This window comes from Cyanistes caeruleus, chromosome 13 (genome assembly GCF_971803275.1).
Source record: "Cyanistes caeruleus chromosome 13, bCyaCae1.hap1.1, whole genome shotgun sequence".
In the NCBI taxonomy this organism is placed as follows: domain Eukaryota; kingdom Metazoa; phylum Chordata; class Aves; order Passeriformes; family Paridae; genus Cyanistes; species Cyanistes caeruleus.
In genome coordinates, this window is record NC_141713.1 from 3,796,201 (window position 1) to 3,816,430 (window position 20,230).

The 20,230-nt window shown below is 44.0% G+C and overlaps 1 protein-coding gene across 4 annotated transcripts in view; it reads left to right on the forward strand.

The window, feature by feature from the left end:
• The window catches only part of IGF1R (insulin like growth factor 1 receptor), a 171,063-nt gene that overhangs the window by 144,119 nt on the left and 6,714 nt on the right, over window positions 1-20,230 (forward strand). For 2 of the 4 annotated variants that reach the window (XM_086849750.1, XM_086849752.1), the window contains exons 11-20: window positions 2,635-2,921; window positions 4,333-4,469; window positions 4,769-4,928; window positions 5,942-6,047; window positions 7,035-7,105; window positions 8,418-8,647; window positions 8,922-9,032; window positions 9,660-9,819; window positions 12,005-12,134; window positions 15,789-15,923. In XM_086849750.1, the coding sequence (XP_086705876.1) occupies window positions 2,635-2,921; window positions 4,333-4,469; window positions 4,769-4,928; window positions 5,942-6,047; window positions 7,035-7,105; window positions 8,418-8,647; window positions 8,922-9,032; window positions 9,660-9,819; window positions 12,005-12,134; window positions 15,789-15,923 (1,527 nt within the window). The remainder of the gene's footprint in view (window positions 1-2,634; window positions 2,922-4,332; window positions 4,470-4,768; window positions 4,929-5,941; window positions 6,048-7,034; window positions 7,106-8,417; window positions 8,648-8,921; window positions 9,033-9,659; window positions 9,820-12,004; window positions 12,135-15,788; window positions 15,924-20,230) is intronic. The other 2 variants (XM_086849751.1, XM_086849753.1) reach the window with 1 other exon arrangement.

The following is a 20,230-nucleotide window of genomic DNA, read 5'->3' on the forward strand; positions in this document are numbered from 1 at the left end:
CATCTCCATGGGACAAATCTAAGCAGCTTGTTACTTGATGTCAGGTTTTTTTTCCTCTCTTTCCCAAGGGAGAAGTTAATTAATGTGTTAATGCAAGCCTCAATAGTCGTATTTGTTTCCAGTGTTCTACCTATCTCCAGGTTATTATGAGAGTTGCAGCATGTAATACAGCATGAAGGTATTTGACTGGTTGGTTTTAAGATTGTTTAAGAAGTCTGTTGATCTAATCTCTTGTGCAACTTCTGGATGACCCCATGTGTATTAGTGCCATGGTGGATTTCCAACAGGATTCTGCTTAGTCTTGAAGTGACATTCACTACCAGAGGAGAATGAATTTCTTCTTCAAGGTTTTTGTTTCACTAATGAGCAGGATGGGACTGTGTGTTCTCTGAGCAATAACATTAAAATTGCCATGAAATAGAAAAAGAGTGAGCATTGCTGTTAAATAGCCCAAGTTTTTTTTTTAATATTTTTGATTTGATTTAATTTTTATAGTGTTATTTTTAATTTTTCTCTTGCATTTCTTTTCCTTCCTCTCCCTTAATGGAATAAATGATTTTTCAAGTTTCTATCTCTAGGCTTTTCCTTACTCCCTTGGATGCTTGCTTTTTGCCTTTATCTCTGCATTTCATGAATGCAGGAAGCTGCTTGACTGAAAATCACTGATGTCAAATCTCACCATGTTTTATTTACATTTACTTCGTGGTTATTCTGCAGCTCTTTTTTCTTAGTGACACAACCATAGCTTTTCACCAACAAGTTTTGTGTTCCTTTTCTCCAAAGACAAGATAGGGCTGTATTCCTCTCCACCCCTAGATACCACCAAAGAGTTGAAGCTCCATAAAAGCAGTGATAAAGTCAGGCCTTTTGGATTCTTGCATTGGCACATGCTTCTGTGGCTGATTGAAAACGAACTTCTTATTTTCACTGCTTTAACCACAGAATCTGAGCAGATGTTCATCAGTTGAAGGCCAGGCATCCAACTTTTTACTGATGAGAAGTTTGTTCTTTCCACTGAGCTTAAGCAGTAAATCAATACACATTGTAAGCAGGGTGAATAGGTTTAGTAACTTCCATAGATTCCAGTGTAGACAAGGCACAAATGCTTGTATCTTATGAAATTGCCTTAGTTGACAAGATATTTGCTTGTGTGTTGCTTAAAACAATTTGTTGCTAACTTAGGAAATTCTTTTTTGTCTGTGTTTATTTCTGTGACATGGTTTACATGGTGGTTAGAGTGTCAAAACGACTATTTGCGATGTAGTAAAGGGATTTTGGAAATTTTTGTAGTGAACTCGGAAAGAAAAAAATTCATCCAAACTCTGCCAGAAGGTTTCAAAACTGAGTGAGCCTGTTCTTGGCTCTCTCTGCAGCATGCTGCTCTGTGGCTGCATGTACTCAGATGATATATTTGACAGTGAATTAAGTTGTCCTGTTGAGTCATCTTTCTTCCTGTTGTGTGTTCGAGGGAGGCCTCATTTGCCTGGTTTGTAACTTGCTCTCTGGTAGAGCTGTTGGACCTCATGCCCTTGGTACCTGTTGCACTGGCCAGGTGCTCATGGGCATTGGTGAAGTGATTTCAGGGACAGGATTCAAGCCCAAATTGGTTTTGTAGTGTGACTCTTTGTCCTTTACCTCCCCTGTGGCGTTGCTTTCTGGGCATGAGCATTCCTGCAGCCTTTGGAGACAAGGGAGCAGGAGCAGTAAATCCAGACTGCCCTGTGTAGTTGGTGCTCCTGTGCAGAACAGCCTCAGGCCTGGGGCAGGACCGAGGGATAGGTCCAGGGTGTGGCCACGGTGTGTTGCTTACTTGACCCATGTGGTTCTAAGAGTATCTTGATCCTTGTCCTTTCACTTTGGGCTGTCCACTACAGCAGTTCCCCGGGCTTGAGAAAGCAATGGTGTGGCTGTAAATCCTCAACTTTCTATCTCTGCTTGAATTTCACCCAGACGCCTGAAAGGCAAAGGTACTCATTGAACTTTTGCCTCTACACAATATTAGTGCTGAGTTTTCTTCCATAGGATTGTTCCTTTGCAGAGCTTTTGTTTGGGTGAGAGAAGCAGAGATACACAGATGACCACCCGAGTGGTGTTGAGCCTTCATGGCCTTCAGCTGCCTTCCAAGGTTTCTCCTCTCATTGCAATACATTCTAATTACATCACAACTGCAAAGCTAACTCTCAGTAGGCTCAGCTTCCTTTGCTAATCCAGCAAACTTTATAATGGTTTTTCCCCTCCTAACCCTTTCAACCTTTAGCATCTGATTTTTATTTTAAGTGTCAGCGTTACTGTCATGAAACACAAATCCAGGATGCTTATTGAGTAACGGTGAAGCTGTTCTTTGCTGGTTGGTTTATTGTGTGAAGTCAGAAGTTAGCACATTCATCCTGGGGCTCAGTGTGAGCTTCAGAGTTTTGGTTGGTTCCTGACCAAAAGAGAGAGAAATGAGATGTGCTGACACCTGGCAGGTCCAGATTTAGAGAAAATTTTCCTCTTGTTTTGCAGTTTCCTTTATTTAGCTATTCTATTAGCTGTTGCCTGTTTCATTGGGGTGTTTAGCAAAGTTTTCCAGAGCTGGAGAAGAAGTGGATTTTCTCTAAAGAGCCCTTTCCTTTATCTGTGTCTGCTCTTCAGGCCCGACCGGAAGCGGAGGGACGTGTTCCGAATCGCCAACACCACCTTGGCTACTCGGAACAGGAACACAACTGGGACCGATCACTTCACCAACGCCTCTGACACGGAGGAGAGCGAGGTGGAATATCCCTTCTTTGAGACCAAGGTGGATGGCAAGGAGAGAACTGTCATCTCCCATCTCCTGCCTTTCACTCTTTACCGCATCGATATTCACAGCTGCAACCACGAGGCCGACACGCTCGGCTGCAGCGCATCCAACTTCGTGTTTGCCAGGACAATGCCCTCAGGTATGCTCACATGGGGCCAGCTCTGCCTTTACTGGGCACAGATCAAGCCCAAGGGGGACAAGCTCTCCCAAACCACTTAGAATTACATTGGGGTTTAGTAAAAAAAATTCCATGCAGTAGGATAAATTGGAGCTGCATAGATTTTTTTTGTTCCATGTCTTTGACTGGTGTTGTGTGTACCAAGAGATGTGTTTGAGTCTATGCTGGGAGCTGGAGAACGGGACAAGTTGACTGCCAGGATAATTAGGAGAGACTCTGTTTCCCAGCAATAGAAATGAGACCCCCAGACATACATGGTGGGCTGAAAGTTTTGTTCCTCAGCTCCCTGTGTGCTGAATAGATCCACGGCAACGTTTCTTTGCTAATGTTTGGTTTTGCTGTGTTCACTCGGAACTGTTTGCAGATGTTGGAGTTTTGCTGGTGGGAATGTTTGCCAAATGTTTATTCTGTCACAGAACGACCATGCATTTGTCCAGCCTGGGAACAGGAGGAATACTGTGTTTCTTTGTGCCCAATCCCTGGCCTCTAGACTACTTCATATAGGAAGCATTGAATGCTATGCTCGTCTTTGGGACTTTTGCAGATTGTACTTCTGAGAAGAATAGAGATGATTTTAGTGTAAGCTCATATGCATCCAGCAATGAGCTTCTGACTCCAGCAGATGTCTGGGGATATTGGATGCAAAATGGTAGCAATTTTGTTTTGTTTCTGAAAGGAAGGGCTATCATAATCCAGATCCAGCTGTGTCAGTAAAAAAAGCAAAAAGTATCGCTTATTTCAAGGAAATAAGGAAATCTGTGAGATCAGGGAAAAGGAAAGAAGTGTTCCCAGATTTTTAACACATGCCTCTGAAAATCAAAAGGCTAAACAATCCTATTTTCTTCTGTTATCTTTGAGAAGGTGGTATTTTTTCAGACTGAAAACACACTTCACATTCTTGTTAAGTCACATTAAACTATTAGGAACTAAATAGGGATAAAGCAGTTCCTGAATTGCTGCAAAGACTGTTTTAAATGGGGATGGATTTCCTATGACTGTTTTAGGAAAAGGATGTCAGTGGGGCAGATGTTATGTGTTTACAGCTGTTTGCAACCTTTTGGTGGGAATAGATCCCTGCCCTGTTTTGGTGTTAGGGGGAATTGAGAAGGAAGAATCAGGTGCTGATAGCCAGAACCCATTCCTGGTGGAGCTGAATGCTCTGCACTGATTTTCTGGGAACCAGTAGTTCAGTCTGAGCTAATTTCCAGCAGGCTCTTGGCCCATGCAGTTTGTTCCCTGGATTTGAATGGCTCTTGCTGCAGAGCCTCTGCACCTGAAGAACATCATGAACCTTCCATTTTCCTCAACTCTTCCCGAAGTTCCTGTTTCAGTCATAGGTGTTCTTCTCACATCACCTGTAAATATTTTACAGAGGGAGCAGATAACATTCCAGGAACAGTGTCATGGGAAGCAAAAGAGGAAAATACCGTCTACCTGAAGTGGTTGGAGCCTGCAAATCCAAATGGGCTGATCCTGATGTATGAAATCAAATATGGGCAGCACGGAGAGGTGAGGATTTGACATTATTCCTCATAATTCTTAATTTATACACAAAGTTGGATCTTTCTTAACATGCCTCTGTGCAGTGCTGCACAAACAGAAATTGTGATTTCAGACACTTAGCACCTACCAGCATGTCTTTCCTTCATTTCCTTGGAGTTCTTAAATTTCACATATCTCCTTACGGTGTTTGAAGTAAAACTGATCAGGTGGGGCTTTTAGTTACAAAAATGAGCTTATCCTGCAGCTATATTGCTTTCTTCAGAATGTGAAGATAATAACATGTGCAAATTGCTTTTTTCTTCTAGGAGAAGCGAGAATGTGTTTCCAGACAGGAATACAAGAAGCTTGGAGGAGCTAAACTAACTCACCTGAACCCTGGAAACTATTCTGCCAGAGTTCAGGCCACTTCCTTGGCTGGGAATGGGTCCTGGACTGAGCCCATCTCTTTCTATGTGCAGCCCAAATGTAAGACAAATGTTGACAGGCTGTGTTGAATTGGGGGTTTATTGTCTTTTTAATAATTCCTGATGTTCATGTGACTGGGAATTTGAGCCTCTTGCCTCTGAACTGTCTTGCTGATGATTCTTTGGGAACTCTTCTCTGGTCCGTTTTTTCGGCAAGTGTAGACAGCCAGGAGTGGTATGTGAGAGGTCTGGTCCTTTCCTTGCAGCTTTGGGTTCTGTGAGAGGTACAGGCAGGTGTGGGTGTGGAGAACATCCTGCTGCAGCTTCCTGGGATGTGCAGCTGTGTTGGGAATGTGATGTTAGCTATAACAACATGCAGCTGCTATGTATAAAACCTGTGGCAACAAGGAAAACCTGCTTAAAATCGCAAAATAATTGGAGAAACAAATCGTTTGTGTAGATTTTTGGCTGGCAGGTTGACCTGTTCTGAGTGACATTTGATTTTAAAAAAGTGTCCTGATGAAAGGGTGATGCTGGTCCTGACAATGGGAGTCACTTATATTTTGAAAGAACATGACCACAGACACCCTCTTTAAGACATTCTGTGTTTAGTTGCAGAGCAGATACATCCCCAGAAAACTGCAACTCCGTCTTTTATCCCTTTTTGGTTTTCTGGTTGCTGACCTTTGAATAATTTGAAGTAAAGAGCAGTGCATGTATATTCTGAATATAAGCAGCTGCAAGGTGAACAAAAGGTGGAAAAAAAGGTGGATGTGCAAGCGAACAATTGGATATTGTTCACTGAGGAATGCAAGTCCTTTAAGCATAACTTGTGAAAACAAAGCCCAGACAGACACTGTTCTGTACAAAATTAATGCCTTTCAGTGTCTGCTTTCTTGTTTCACTCATCTGCAGTCAGGGAGGCTTTCCGAGTACATTTTTCCACATCAGACAAGAAAATGAGAACTTTGATTTGTTCCCTGTATGGAAATACACAGAGTGGGTTTTGAATGTTTCTTTGTTAACAGAGCTTTTATAGAAATCCTGATACAATTGTTTTCTTGTTGGTTGCAGCAGCAAACTATGGAAACTTCCTGCACTTGGTAATTGTGCTCCCTATTGCTCTGCTGCTCATCCTTGGGGGATTGCTGATAATGCTCTACGTCTTTAACAAAAAGAGGTGAGTTCCGTGTGCTGGTACTTAAACCTGCAGGAGGGGAATTGTTTATTTTCAAATCTGTGCCCATGGAGTGAGTTAGAAATGAAAAAGAGAAATGACATTCAGAGGAGTCAGGAGGCTGAGGTAGATTCTGCCTTGTTGGTATGGAAAGGGAGATGATTTAGAGTTACCAGCCTCTGGCTGCTGCTGCTGCTGGAGATATAAAGAGGGTTTTTATTGCAGTATCATGTTTGAGTGGGAAGAGGGAAGGCTCATGAGAAACATATCCGTGGGGCAATGATGGCACACACTGGACCTGTATAATCAGAAGATCTGACTGAAATATGGGTCAGTATAAATAATGAAAAGTTAGTTCTATTTAGATTAATGAATTAATTAAGATTTTTTTTTCAAATTCTAGGGTTTTTTTTAAAGTCATTACACCCACTTAAAAAATTATATCCTGGCTAAGAGCTGTCATTGGGACTGTTCGGTTAATTTGGTTTCCTCAATTTTGTTTTTTGTAACTAGTGATTTATTTTTTTTATGTCATTGAAACACACAACGAGAATTTAATAGCAGTACAAATGTTCAATGTTGAATGGAATCCCCCACTAGAAAGAGTTTTTTCTTTTGCTAAAAAACTTCACTCCCACAGCAGAGCTGATGATGGTAAAGTGCATTCTCAGCCACGGGTCTCCTGGTTGTATAAAAATATAGCTGCCTTTCTTAAAAAAAATTTACCCAGCAGCTAAAAGTACCTTGTGTTTACATTTTCCTGGCACTGATTTGGTGTAGAGAAGACTCCAGAATTCCTGAGAAGCTATTCTGGACTGTGTTCCCATTGATTATGGCGTAGATAAGATCTCAGTTTGTCCCCTTTGAAAAACTCCACATGTGGTAAATAATATTCTGTGGTTGAGCAAGCAGTGGAAAAGCTGTGGGAGAGATGGTCTGAAATATACTCAGATTGAAAGATAAAAGAAATAAACCCCAATATTTCTACAGGAACAGTGACAGACTGGGCAATGGAGTACTTTATGCTTCTGTGAACCCTGAGTACTTCAGTGCCTCAGACGGTGAGTGTGACCTTAACTTGTGATGCTTTTACTGTCCTATGTTCTGTTGGTGGATGACTTTGAAAGGCATGAAACTCTAAAAGATGTGCTGTAAAGCCACTTCCCCAATTTTATTAGGACTGTGCTGGAATCTAGAATTGCCAATATGCAAATGACACTTGTCTGTTGAAACTGGGGAGTTTTTGAATGCTTTTCCTGTAATTTTATCCACCTGAGGCATGAAATTTGGATTCCCTAGCTTCACTTTCACATTATCACCTACTCTTCCAGTGATGTTTTGACTGTACTGAAGGAAGAATGAATGAATTTGTGGTCTTTCATGTTTGCCCTTGTAAGCTCAGTTTTGCCCTATTGAAACAAACTCATGACTTGAAGAAATCACAACATCAGACAAATGTCCTTGAGACCTCAGTTTTTCTGTTTGTGGTTTAGTCTGGTGTTGCTGTTACAGATTTCTTGCTGGAATAGTATTTCCAAAGGCCCCCCAGGAGACTAATGGCTTTACCCAGAGTGGCAGCAGACTATTTTACTGTTATTTTTTTATAGCAACACCATTAAGGTTAAAGGTCTGTCACTGTTCATGCTACAATCCTCTATTTTCATCCTGTCCTTTCACCTATGCAGAGCATGTGACACAACTGTCCCCTCCTTTGGTGATTGATAGGCAGCAGCATCAGTGGGTACTTGGATGTCTTCTTGCCTGAGGCAGTCCTGCCTCCTGGCAGTCACCTTCTGAGAGCTCTCTTCTACCTCAGATCAAAGACCTGTAGCAGCAGCAGCAGCAAGTTCTGCCTTTGCTGGTGCAACGGTGTCTGTGCAAGGGATCAGAATAATGCCATGCAAAGAACTGCTGGATCAGAGTCTGCTTCCCTCTAGCCATGAAATCAGTGTTAATAGAGAATACAGCAGACACTAAACTGATACAGATGATCAAGTACGTTTGATGCTGTCTGGGAGAATTAGGAGAGCAAGGATTCCAAGAAAAGATTTAACCCAAAGCATTGATTTGAGCCTCTTCCCACACGGGTTTTGTGCTTTGAGGTTCCTTATTTCTATCCCAATATGTCAGTACCATAGTGAGGCCACTTCAGGTTCACCTTTCTTTCAGATTTATTTGTATGCCATCATCCCCCTGTGTCAGTATGGGACAGACCCTGGCCTGATGGCACACATGGTGCAAGGTCTCAGCATTCTGTGTGGGGTTGGAACAGCAGAACTGGTGGGGCATGTCTGGTCACTGCTGTCATGGAGCAGGGAGCGCTCCCAGCACGGGCAGCAGTGGAACATCAGGGCCTGTTCTCTCTCCCCTCAGTGTACGTTCCAGACGAGTGGGAGGTGCCCCGGGAGAAGATCACCATGTGTCGGGAGCTTGGGCAAGGCTCCTTTGGAATGGTGTATGAGGGAATAGCCAAGGGAGTGGTGAAGGATGAGCCAGAGACCAGGGTGGCCATCAAGACGGTCAATGAGTCTGCGAGCATGCGTGAGAGGATCGAGTTCCTGAACGAGGCCTCGGTGATGAAGGAGTTCAACTGTCACCATGTGGTGAGTGCTGAGGATGTGACGAGGCTGTGACTCATCCAGCCCTGGTGCTCATTGACACGAGGCTGTTCTGGGCATGTCTGCCCTGCCTGAAGTGAGAAATTGAGATTTTAACTTCAACTCTGCGCAGCTTTGTAGTACTATTGTGAAACCCCAGTCAGAAAGTGGAACCAAATCTACATTCAGACCTTTCCCACAGGGCTGCATATCAACATGAATAAATGATAATTAGCTGTACTTGCATACTTGTACTGAACATTTGTTTTGCCTCTGCCAGGTTCGGCTGCTTGGTGTTGTTTCTCAGGGCCAGCCTACACTGGTAATCATGGAGCTGATGACACGTGGGGACCTCAAAAGTTACCTGAGATCATTGAGGCCAGACACAGAGGTGAGTCATGAGTTGCTGCAGGTTTATTTCTTCAGTTTGAATCATCTTGAACAAGACAGCCTCACGTTGGAAGCAGCAGGCAATTAGCCTTTCCTGCCCTTCTCCTTCAGTCTAAGGACAAAACATGAGCTGTTGTGTGATCTCCAGCAGCTCTTTCATGAGGCAGCCCAGAGTGCCACATGGAATAGGTCCCTTCTTGTGTCACTGTGTCCTCTTTCCCAGATTTGCATTAGATCTCTTGTCTGATACACTTTCTCATCAAGATGTTACAGAAATTGGCTGGTTTAAGAACACATGTTAGGATAATTGTTTCATGTTGTGTGTCCTGCCCATTGTCCCTGCTGGAAAGTAAATATCTGTTATCTTAGCTCCTGTGCAAACTCTCATGCATAGGCCATCAGTCTGACAGCTAAAATTGTCACATATGATAGATAGAGGGTCTGAAGGACAAAGATGACACACAGGTCACTTGCCCCTGAATCACAGCAGCCTATGTAGAAAATGAGCTCAGCAGCTTTTGCCCTTGATCTAGAAATTCCAGTGTGGATAAATTAAAGGGACAGAACTGAGTATGTGCACAAGAGGATGGATGTGGTCTGTTAATTGTTTGATCTTCATCTTGCTCAGAACAACCCTGGGCAGGCACCCCCGACCCTGAAGAAGATGATCCAGATGGCGGGAGAGATCGCTGACGGCATGGCCTATCTCAACGCCAACAAGTTCGTGCACAGGGACCTCGCCGCCAGGAACTGCATGGTGGCCGAGGACTTCACAGTCAAAATTGGAGGTGGGCTCTCCTGACCCTTGCACAGGTCATAGAATCATCCTGGAAAATCAGTATCCTAGAAGGCTTTCTCTCTATTTATTTATTTATTTTTAAAGCTGAGCTCTAGCTTAAATATCTGCAGAATGAAATAGGTTCCTTGTGAAGACTTGCTGTGATTTAAGACCTGTGAGCAGTTAACACTGAGCTGAAACCTCTGGAATACCTCTGCTTGCTGTTGGTCCAGTGAGGCAACAGTACAGCATGTGGGTTTAAAAAGAGCTGGTGAGGAAGTGAGGTAGGTTCAGGTAGTGCAGACATCTGGGTAGATGGTGTAGTTATCACTGGTGTATCATTCATGTCTCTGTTAATGCACAAAAATAATTCTACCTCCTGTTTATTGATTCAAGAATGAGAATTTTAGGATTATTTTAAATCATATCTGAGTTGGAAGAGGAATGACTTCAGCTGGGTGCTTTCCAGTCTAAACTGGAGTTCTGCTTCCCAGACAGCTGAATGGCTTTTCTTCTGCTCTGCTGTTAGATCACCAATTTTTTTTTCCTTTCACCATCCCTCCAAAATAGTGTCAGATGAGTTTTTTCAGTCTTGTCTCCAGAGAGAGTGATTTTAAGCTGTTGGCTGTTTTTGAGTTGTGCATATTAAAATAACGTGTATAGCAACAGCCTTCTGCTGTAGGAAACTAATTCTTTTTCTCTGAGCTTAACTCAGCTATTTTGATAATTTGTGTAAGTAATCCTGTCATTTGGGAGAAAGAAAAAATGATTTCATTTTGAGTCAGTTAATTAGGAAATAAGATCTTTTGGGGATTTTGTGTATTTTCTGCAGGTTCGTGGGAAGTCAGCCTAAATCCTTCCCATTCCAGTTTTCTCCTCCTGCCCCCATCAGCTTGTTTTACAATTCTGTAAACTGAAGATATGGTGCATTTCTTCCCTTTAGCGTGTTCATGGTTACCCCAAAAGCATTTTGTAAATGTGCTGCACTGCTCTTGTTTATGTAGCAGCATTGAAAATCCCTTCATGCAGAAACAGTTCAGGAGCATCTTGGCTGGAACACGCCAACTCAGACTGTTCAGATCTCAGAGGAAGAGCTTTATGCCACACTACCCTGTGCTCACTGCATGTCTGTTTCTTATTTGCATTACATTTTGAAAGAATCTTCCATTCAGCCAGGATAAAATCACCCTGGTGTGTGGGAGTGATGGAAGAGCTGCACAGATGGGCTTTTTAGTCATAATCGCCGAGGGTGCCGGTGTCCCTGGTACGCCTGGTTGGTCACTCACCACTGACTGGTGATAACTGAGAGAGCTGGGGGAGTTCTGTACACATTTCCCAGGGGGAAAAAAAGGGGGCAATTACAGGTCTGTGTTGGTAAAATGGATTTTGCCCTGTGTGTCATCAGACAGCATTTAATACCAGTCAGAGGACTGCTGACCTCTAATTTATTAACATTTTGGTTGGTGTCTGAGAGCACAGTAACTGGTTTCAATAGGCAAGTGTGAGACCCAGCAGTTCTGTCTCAGGCTGATTGTAGAGAAAATACACTGGAATAAATCTGGGTTGCAGTCACGGGGACGAACATTTTTAGATCCAAGTCTTGCAAATGCTTATGAATTTACAGCTAAGCATGGATACAAACTGGAAGTATGTCTTTAATATTTGGGTGTGTTGATCACAAATGAACAGCATAATCCTCTGTAGCACTTGAAATGGAATATTGTACAGAAGCTGCGAATTTCCTTTGGAAATAGGAAAAAGAAAACAAAGAGAAGTATTTCTGTCAGCATGTGAGATTGATTAAACAGAATCAGATTAAACAGTTGTAAGTACTAAAGGAGCTCCTTACACTCCTTAAAAAAAAAAAGAAAATCACTGAGTTTGGGGAACAACTAGTAAATTATTTGACCTTCAGAAGACTCATCTTACTGCAAAGCTTGAGCATAAATGCTGGAAGTTTTCATATTCCTATATTTAAACCATTCAGACTTGTCACCCCTGATGTCAGTGGCACAGTCTGTTGGTGTTGGGAGGGAAGGTCACCAGCCCCGAGGCAGCAGCTGAAGTATCTGCAAAGTCAAGTGTCGTGGGAGCACAGCACAGATTCCTCACATCCAAGTGTGATTCTCTGCCTTGTAGGAAGGGGAAATGTTTGTCATTTTCTCACACAAACTCAGAGTATTTCTACCTTCTAGATTTTGGCATGACGAGAGATATCTACGAGACAGATTATTACCGGAAAGGAGGGAAGGGCTTGCTGCCTGTCCGCTGGATGTCCCCGGAGTCGCTGAAAGATGGAGTCTTCACAACACACTCCGATGTCTGGTAACAAAAAGGCTCTGAAAAATGGCTTTAACCTCCTCCTTTCTAGCCTCTCTTCTTGTTTTAGTAGACTTAACCAAGTGTACTGCTTCTCCTGTCCGTTCAAAGGTAACTGGGTTCTTCCATGAGTTCATGTTTCAGCAAGAACTCGTGAGGTTAAATTTTGCTCTCAGGGAGAGCAGAATTAAATGGATTCTAAAACCAGAGGTGGCAGTATGTTTCCCACTGTTCGTTGTAAAATCAGTTGTGCAGTGAAAAACATTACCTTCATCTGGAAGAGCAAGTTGTCATTTTTTAAATTGTCCTCCTTCAGGAAAAGCATTTAAAGTTGCCAAGAATATAGAAAGGTTCCTAGTGCTGACCTGCTTTTCCATCAAAACCTTCTGTGTAAATAACATCACTTTCCCCCAGATGGGTTGTATACACTCACAGGCTTTTTGGGGGAGTTGTCCCTTGTGCATATCCCTCTCCATTTGGAGCTTTGTTTGCTTGTTTTATATACTGCAAGATGCAGAAATAGGGTTTTCTTTCAAAGGACACTGCATGCTTGCTGTATCTGTGCAGTTATTAATAGAGGCGTGTACTTAGGAGAATTAATCCCCTGGAACTATTTCCCACACACCCCCCAGCTTTTGAGATAGGTAGGGAGGACTTGGCAGAGGATGGTTGTGTACTGGCAAAACCTCTCCTGTCTTTTATTCCTAACAAGATGTTTTTACTGCTGATCTGTTACAGAATTGGCAGCTGATTGCCTCCAAATGTCTAGAAGTCAGTAGGAATGATGTTTTCGGAGTAAACTGCATTTTCTTTGAGCAGCTTGAGGAGTTTGGAGTCAGTGGTCTCTAGTTCACAGCACCAGCTCTGAACAAGAAGTTCCTAAGAGGAATTAAAGTGAAAGAGCAAAGCACCAGAATGATGCTTAAATTTTATTTTACATATGGCTAGTAACTTTCTTTTGAATCCAGTAACTCTCAGACTTGGAAGCAGATGAAAACAACCACATTGAGTCGAAGGGAAGCCCCGTATCAGCCATTTATCTGATGGAACAGTACAGGCATGCTTTTGGCAGTCCCCCCAGTAAAAGAATTTTGGGACTTGTAATGGCTTCACAAAGCAGACAGAAATTTGGACTATATCACTAGAAAATCCCCAGATGTAGGACTGACCAAGCCTGGAGTGAGGAATTGGCAGGGCTGTCTGTTCTTGCCACACAACAGGAATTTTCATGTCCAGCCATTGCCTCCAAGAGGGTTCAGAGCAGCTCAGGGTGAGCAGTGGGGATGTCCCATCTGTGTTCCACTCATGCTTTCTTTTAGCCTGCGACTCTTAAGTGATGTTATTCTTTAAATATAACTCAAATTCCAAACAAAAAACCCCTAGGTGTGACGCCAAATAAGGTGTCAGATGTAAATTAGTGCTGTAGTTGTTACAGGAAGTGCACGTGTGTTTCCCTAGCAAGGAAGAGAGGAGGTTTAGATTGAATATTGGGAAGGAATTCTTCCCTGTGAGGGTGGTGAAGCCCTGGCACAGGGTGCCCAGAGAGAAGCTGTGGCTGCTCCATCCCTGGAAGGTCCAAGGCCAGATTGGATGGGCATTGGAGCAGCCTGGGATAGGAGAAGGTATCCCTGCCCATGGCAGGAAGTGGAACAAGATGGGCTTTAAGGCCCCTTCCAGCCCAAACCATCCTGGGATTTCATGATTAGGCATTTGTTGGTTGCTCAGTCCAAAAGTAGGATTGTGCAAACAGTATTGCAGTTCATTGGTGGGACAATCTGAGTGAATATCCTGGCGTGGAAAGTAGTTTAGTGATTACAGGATTGGAAAGCTGAAGAGGAGGAGCAGTAAAATCTTGACAGATTTTTACTTGTAAGCATAGAGAGGAAAAAAAGTGTTTTATGAAGAGGAGGCTCACAGTACTCATGGGTATTTCAGAGAGGTTCTCCTTGGGATGGTTTGGCATCTTAATTGTTGGAAGTGATTTACTCTTGAAATTTGGTTCACAGGGGTGTACTTGTCTGGAGGCACAAAAAAACGGGCTCAACATGAGAAATTTGCTGTTTGTTTAGAACATGTATCCACAGCTACAGAGAAATTTCAATCTAAATTCCAAATGTAGTGGAACTTGACTTAACACTATAATGAAATACTATTTCTATGTCATGAAATACTATAGACTAATGTCTGTTTCCTTGATCTGCTTATGGCTAAAAGGATCAGTCTTTCTCAGTGACTTTTACACCAGGCACTATACATTGGAGGTCTCTTCATGGCTGGAAAAATTCCCTGAATCCTTTTATTGGTCCAGATTTGAAGTTGCTCAGTGTAAACTCTGGAACTTGGCTGTTTTGGGGGCCATTTATTTGCATCAAACAGTAAACAAAAGGTTGAGATTGTTTTTTCCTGTCCTTCTGGGCAGATATTGTTACATGTAGTCCCATGTTCTTCGAGATCAGTTTTAGAAGCCAAGATGTCAAAAAGACAAAACCCTGTTGAGTGTTTGGAGTCCAGGATTTATAAGCTGTAAGGTGAAATGGCAACTGCAGGAAGGAAGAGTGTCTGGAGGTTTGAAGGGTGGAGCTTTATTTTAGCAACTCATTCTTTTATTGCTTTTCAGGCTGAAGAATGAGGTAATTAGACAGGGCTGTTTTTGTTGTAGTTAGGGAAGGGAGGACATTTTAAAATTAATGGAGTACTGTTCACGGTGAGGGTGGATTTCTATAAATAAATCCTCAGCATCTTGCATTCTTTCAGAGCTGGTAGTTGCCTGGAAGGAGCAACCAGAGTTTATTTGCTAGGATAATCTGAAGAGTAGGTGTGCAAGACTTGTCCTTGTTATCCCTGCCATGATCAAAGAAGCTTCAAAGGCACTCAAATGTTGAGTTGACCCCCTGTCCCTCCCTCCCCTAAAAGGAAAACAATTGCAAGGCAGTTTGTGGCTTCTGGCTCCAGATGCAAACCAGTTTAGATCCCAGGGATAGCTGAAAGACAAAACCACTGGGCCATAACCAGCTAATGACACTGGACTCCTTGTTTTCATAACACCCCCCCAGTGGAACTGTGTGTTTTTCACTCAGCTTGACTCAGCATTTTACCACAGAAGTCAGACAACATCAAAATTTTCCTTCTTTGACCAGCAGCTCTAAAAGTAGTTGACTCTTCATTGCAGGACAGACAATTTGAGCTGTGTCTGCTCAATAATCTAATTTTAAATGGAGGTATTTTTAGAAAGTGTCAATACTTACGTCCAAACTACCCAATTACATAACTATGCTTATCTTCCTTTGCCAGTAATCAATTCCTATTATTAGACAAACTACTTTTTTCACTTCTGCTGTGCTTTGTAGTTATCTGGAAGGAGCTGGAAGCTCTGTTTCAAGAACATAGTTACATGCATGTCACAAAGGGATAGCTGAGTTATTCTCACCTGAGCCCTTTGCTCACTAGAGTGGAGGTGTTTGAAGTCAGCAGTCTCTTGAGGGAGGGGTTGTGACTGTCACCACAGGCACGTGCTTTTTGAGCAACTGGAATTCTTTGGAAAAAACAAAATACCCATGGACATCTAGAAAATACCCACGGAGACCCAGCACTCAGCATCTTGTAAGAAATACACCCTTGTAAAGATGGCTGGGAGCCCTAACACTGTGATGTTCCCTGCAGGTCCTTCGGAGTGGTGCTGTGGGAGATCGCGACGCTGGCGGAGCAGCCGTACCAGGGCATGACCAACGAGCAGGTGCTGCGCTTCGTCATGGAAGGGGGGCTGCTGGAAAAGCCAGACAATTGTCCCGACATGCTGTAAGTGCCACCACTGCCCTGCAGGCACAGCTTGTGCCTCCTGACCCCTGCAGGGTCTGCTCTTGCCAGCCACCACAGGAGGGGCTGCTCAAACAGTCTCTGTCAATCCACTATTTGATGATACTGAGACATTCCAGAAAACAACTTTGCTTGTGGCCAGAATCTCACCTCGGGCTATCTTCTCTAATAAGCAAACAAAATCCAAGCTTTGTGTTACTGAATAAAATTAGGCTTAATAAAAATGTCACTTTGTAAGTGACATTTGCTACATCAGGAGGCTCTGTGCCTAAATCATATCTCTTCTGCTTAAAGCAATTCTGTTGAGCATAAAGAGAGAAAAGAGCATGGGACAAGCTGAAATGTGTGTAAACACTGGAATTCAACTTTTTAGTTCAGCACACAGATAAATCAATGTGTCTGAAGCTGGGTTATATCTGCAGTTTGAGTCACAGCACTTGTCCCATTGAGATAAACAAATCCCCCCTGCTAACAGTTTCCTTCCCTGCAAGCACAGGGTCAAGTTTTCCACAGAAAAAACCTCTCCCTGCCCCAGGATCGACCCAAAGCCTTGCAGCAGCAGAGGGTGTGCAGTGCAGCAGCTTCAGTTTTTAGCTTTACATTGTTGAAATACTTCTGCTGGCCTTTGTGTACAGCAGTTTCAGTTGTTCAGACTTTATTGCTTTGATATACTTCCCAAACTGACTTTTGGGAAGGAAATACTGCGTCTTGCAGTTATTGAAATTTGTTGGAGGCCCACAGAAGGGATACAATCACTTAAGGGCCTCAGCTGCTTGGAATTCTTAGGAAAATAGCTTTTTTGGCTGGAGCCTGGCTGTGGTTTCAGATGACAGGCAGTGTTGTTTTGTTGTTTGAGGGGGGTGGGTGGTATATGCAGGGGGAGGTGTAGCTGCCATGTGATTCCTTGGTTTCACATTCCTTCCCTTTCGAGATGCTGTGGAGAATTCCTGGCAGTCGGATTGACTGGACATTGTTTAACACGGCCAGAGCTGTGCAGTGGGGGTGGGCACAAATGGAGAAGAACGGGGATGTGACGGGTTCAGCTCCCTGGCTTCACAGGGAAAGCACCTCTGCAGTGAGAACAAACTCAGTGGGGAGAGATCCAGCATAAGAAATTCCCTGTTAAGCTGGGGCTTGTGTGGTTTGAGCAGGGATGGGAGGGGAGTCAAGCCAGAAGTTGTCTCTGCTGCAGCCCACCCAGTTCTCCTTCCTCCCCCTCCTCAGGGAATCTCCTCTGCTCCAGGGCTGTTGCTACTGGATGAATCCACTTTCAAGGTCCTGGCTTGTGAGCTGGGAGAACTTGGTTAAAGTCTGGCAGAGCAGATCTTTGCACCAGTGTGTAACAGCCAAGACCTTTCTTGTGCTACTCCACATGGAGAAGTTGTTCACACGTTGGTTCTGCCCAGCAGGATTCAGCCTGACAGTGCAGAGGTGCAGAATAAAAAAAATCTGCCTTTGAATTGTGCTGCTTTGCTCTGTCAGAAAAAGGAATGAGGCTGAACTTAGACCTAAGGCACATTAGTGGTGATTTTTTGGTTTGTTTTTTTTTTAGTGATAAAGTTGAGGATAAAACACCTTGGCTTTATCCCAAATGTAAAAAGGAAAAAAAAAAAAAAAAGTATGACCTTACTGTGACTTGCTTTTGCTCCCTTTCAGCTTGTTTTGTCTTTGTTTTAGTACAGACGCCCAAATCTGCTGAAATTCAAATAGGCTGTTGTAGGAATAACAGTGGGGAGCTCCAGGAGTAACTTTCACCTTTGTTCCCTGCACATGCACTTGGCAATCAGAAAACCTCTTAAGTTCCTGTGGTGCTTTATTCTTTGCATGTTTTCACTTCTTTCCCTGCCCAGGATGCTGTGACAGGGCTGTGCCACCCTCAGTGAGCTCCCCACTGCTCCCAGTCCTCACCCACACACTGCTGGCAGGGTCAGACCTGCTCTGTAGGCAGAGGTCCTCTCCAGGACCCAGTAACCTCCTTCACAGCTGGGGACCTACAGGAAAATTAGGACATGGGCAGAAGAGTGTTTCTAACAGTATCTAAGAGCCCTGAAATTGCACCTGGATCTTAGCCTCCATCCCAGCATGTTCCAGGCCACCGTGTTCTCCAGTGCTTTATGAAACCCTCTATAAACCAAGAGACCCTGTTTTTTGTGGAGATTGCTAAAGGATTGTGTTTAAAGGCAGGTTTATTGGTATGTCTGCTAGTGGGAGGTACTTTTTATGCAGCACAAATTCTTGCTGGTGGAGACTGGTCTGTGACACTTTAGTATTGACTCCTCATATTAACTCAAAATGTCCCAAAAGCAAAGCCAGGCTGCAGGGAGGCCACTTGAGCTTGGTGCTGCCTGCAAGCAGGTGAGAAGGGGAGCTCTGTGCTCCTGTGGCTCACAGGACTTTGTTCTTTAAATTAGTTTGACTTGGAAGCAACTGAAGTTCTGGTCAAAACATCAGTGGACCTGGCTTTGGAGAGAGGGGAGTGTGCTGACAGAGAGAAACCTCCAGAACAGGTGGAGGAGGTAACTGCTGTGGGGAAGTGCAGATGAGAACAGAGAGAAGAATCTTGCTGTCACCAAATCTGCTATTTTTAGCCGTGCGGGTGATGTGATGTTGACACAGCCCTGCACCCTCCAGCCATGGTGCAGGAACTCCCCTCAGGACCTCGTGTTCCCCTCCATGAATTCTGCAGGGTTCAGGCAGGCTGGGACACTCTGTGTCTCCATCCCTGCTGTGCTTGTCAGTGCCTGTGCTCCCCTAATCCCGGCAGCAGAGGGTCAGTAGCTTTTAGGTGGAGCTGGAGAGGTCCTGTTCTACGGTGTGGAGAGGATGCTTGGGAAAAGGGGGATTCTAGAGGGGGTTGTCCTGTGGCTGGGAGGTGGTGAATCCCTGTGGAAAGGGTAAAGCACAAAGGGAAGGGTATTTCTGGAGGCTCTTTACTCTTGTACAGGGTGAAACAAGCCTCAGTTGTGTTTATGCTACACCCTCTTGGCATAGCTCGCGTGGCTCTGCAGACAGAACCATGCAATAAGACAGATGGTTCAGTAAGACGGTGCCAGGAGAAGCTTTGCTGTTTTTCTCCTCTTCCTGTGCACTCAGTGATGTTTTTATGTCCTCCCATTGTTATGGCACTGCTCATCAGGTGACGGCTGCGTGGCACCGAGCTTTGGTACAGCTGAAGCTCTCAGACAGTGTGTTCCCATGGGGCTTTTAAAAGTTGTGGAGGCTGGAATTCCACTCTGTTTTTGAAGCAGGATTGCTTCCCCCACATGCGTTGTAGACTATTTACGCAGTGCTGATTTCCCTTTGTTCCTGCTTAGAACCCGGGGTCTGCTCTGCAGAGGCACTGGCAGCACACGGCACCAGCAGGGGAGGCGAGGTCCTTTTGCTTTTCCCCACCAAATCAAGTGCATTGCAAAGCACAAATGGAATGCAGCTTCTATAGGAACTTACCATTTTCTGTTGTTTTTTTAATTGTCTCAGTGCAAAACAGAACTCGGTTTCTGCTCAGTTGCTTGAGCAAAAGATGCACAGTGGGAAGCTGGCTATTCCCCTAACCCATGGTGGTGCCTCCAGCTCCCTGGAGTTCACTTGCCACCAGTCAGGAACGTACTTTATAAATCTGCTCAGGTTGTATTAACAGCCTGTAAATTCCTCCATTGTCTATTGGAAAGGTTTTTATTTTGTTTAAGATAATGTAAACAAGGCCTGCGAACACACAGAGTTAAAAAGGAAAAAAAATCCTTTTATGGGAACTCTGTAGGGTTTTTAAATCTGGAATGGCTTAAAAGAAACATCACATGTCCTTGTTTGTGCTGATGTCACATGCATTACTCCGCTGCTTGTGGTATCTCCTTAGCATTGCCCTTAGGCCTCGGGGCGCAGAGCCAGCGAATATCCAGAGTTCCTGGCTCCAGCCAAGCTTCTATTCAGGGACACAGCAGTCAGCTGGAAGGGAAACAGCAATGAAGTAACAGAAATGGATTTTATATATTTATGTCTCAAGCTTTCCTCACCGCTTGTGGGTGAGGGTACGGTGCAGTTTTATAGTCTGGCTTTGCTTTTGCTCTGAAAGGCTTTCCACAAACTCAAAAACAAGCAGGAGTTGGGCAGTGTTTACGTGTCTACGTGCGGTTACAATGCAGCATTGAGTACCCGGGGAGTTCTCCCAGCACAGACTGGTTTTGCCAGCTCTTGTTGGGTGTCACAAGGCCATTCTCAGGTGGCTGACGTTTGTTCACACGGAGCAGTGCCAGTGGAGCTCTGGCAGGGATATTGGGCACTTCAGATGCACT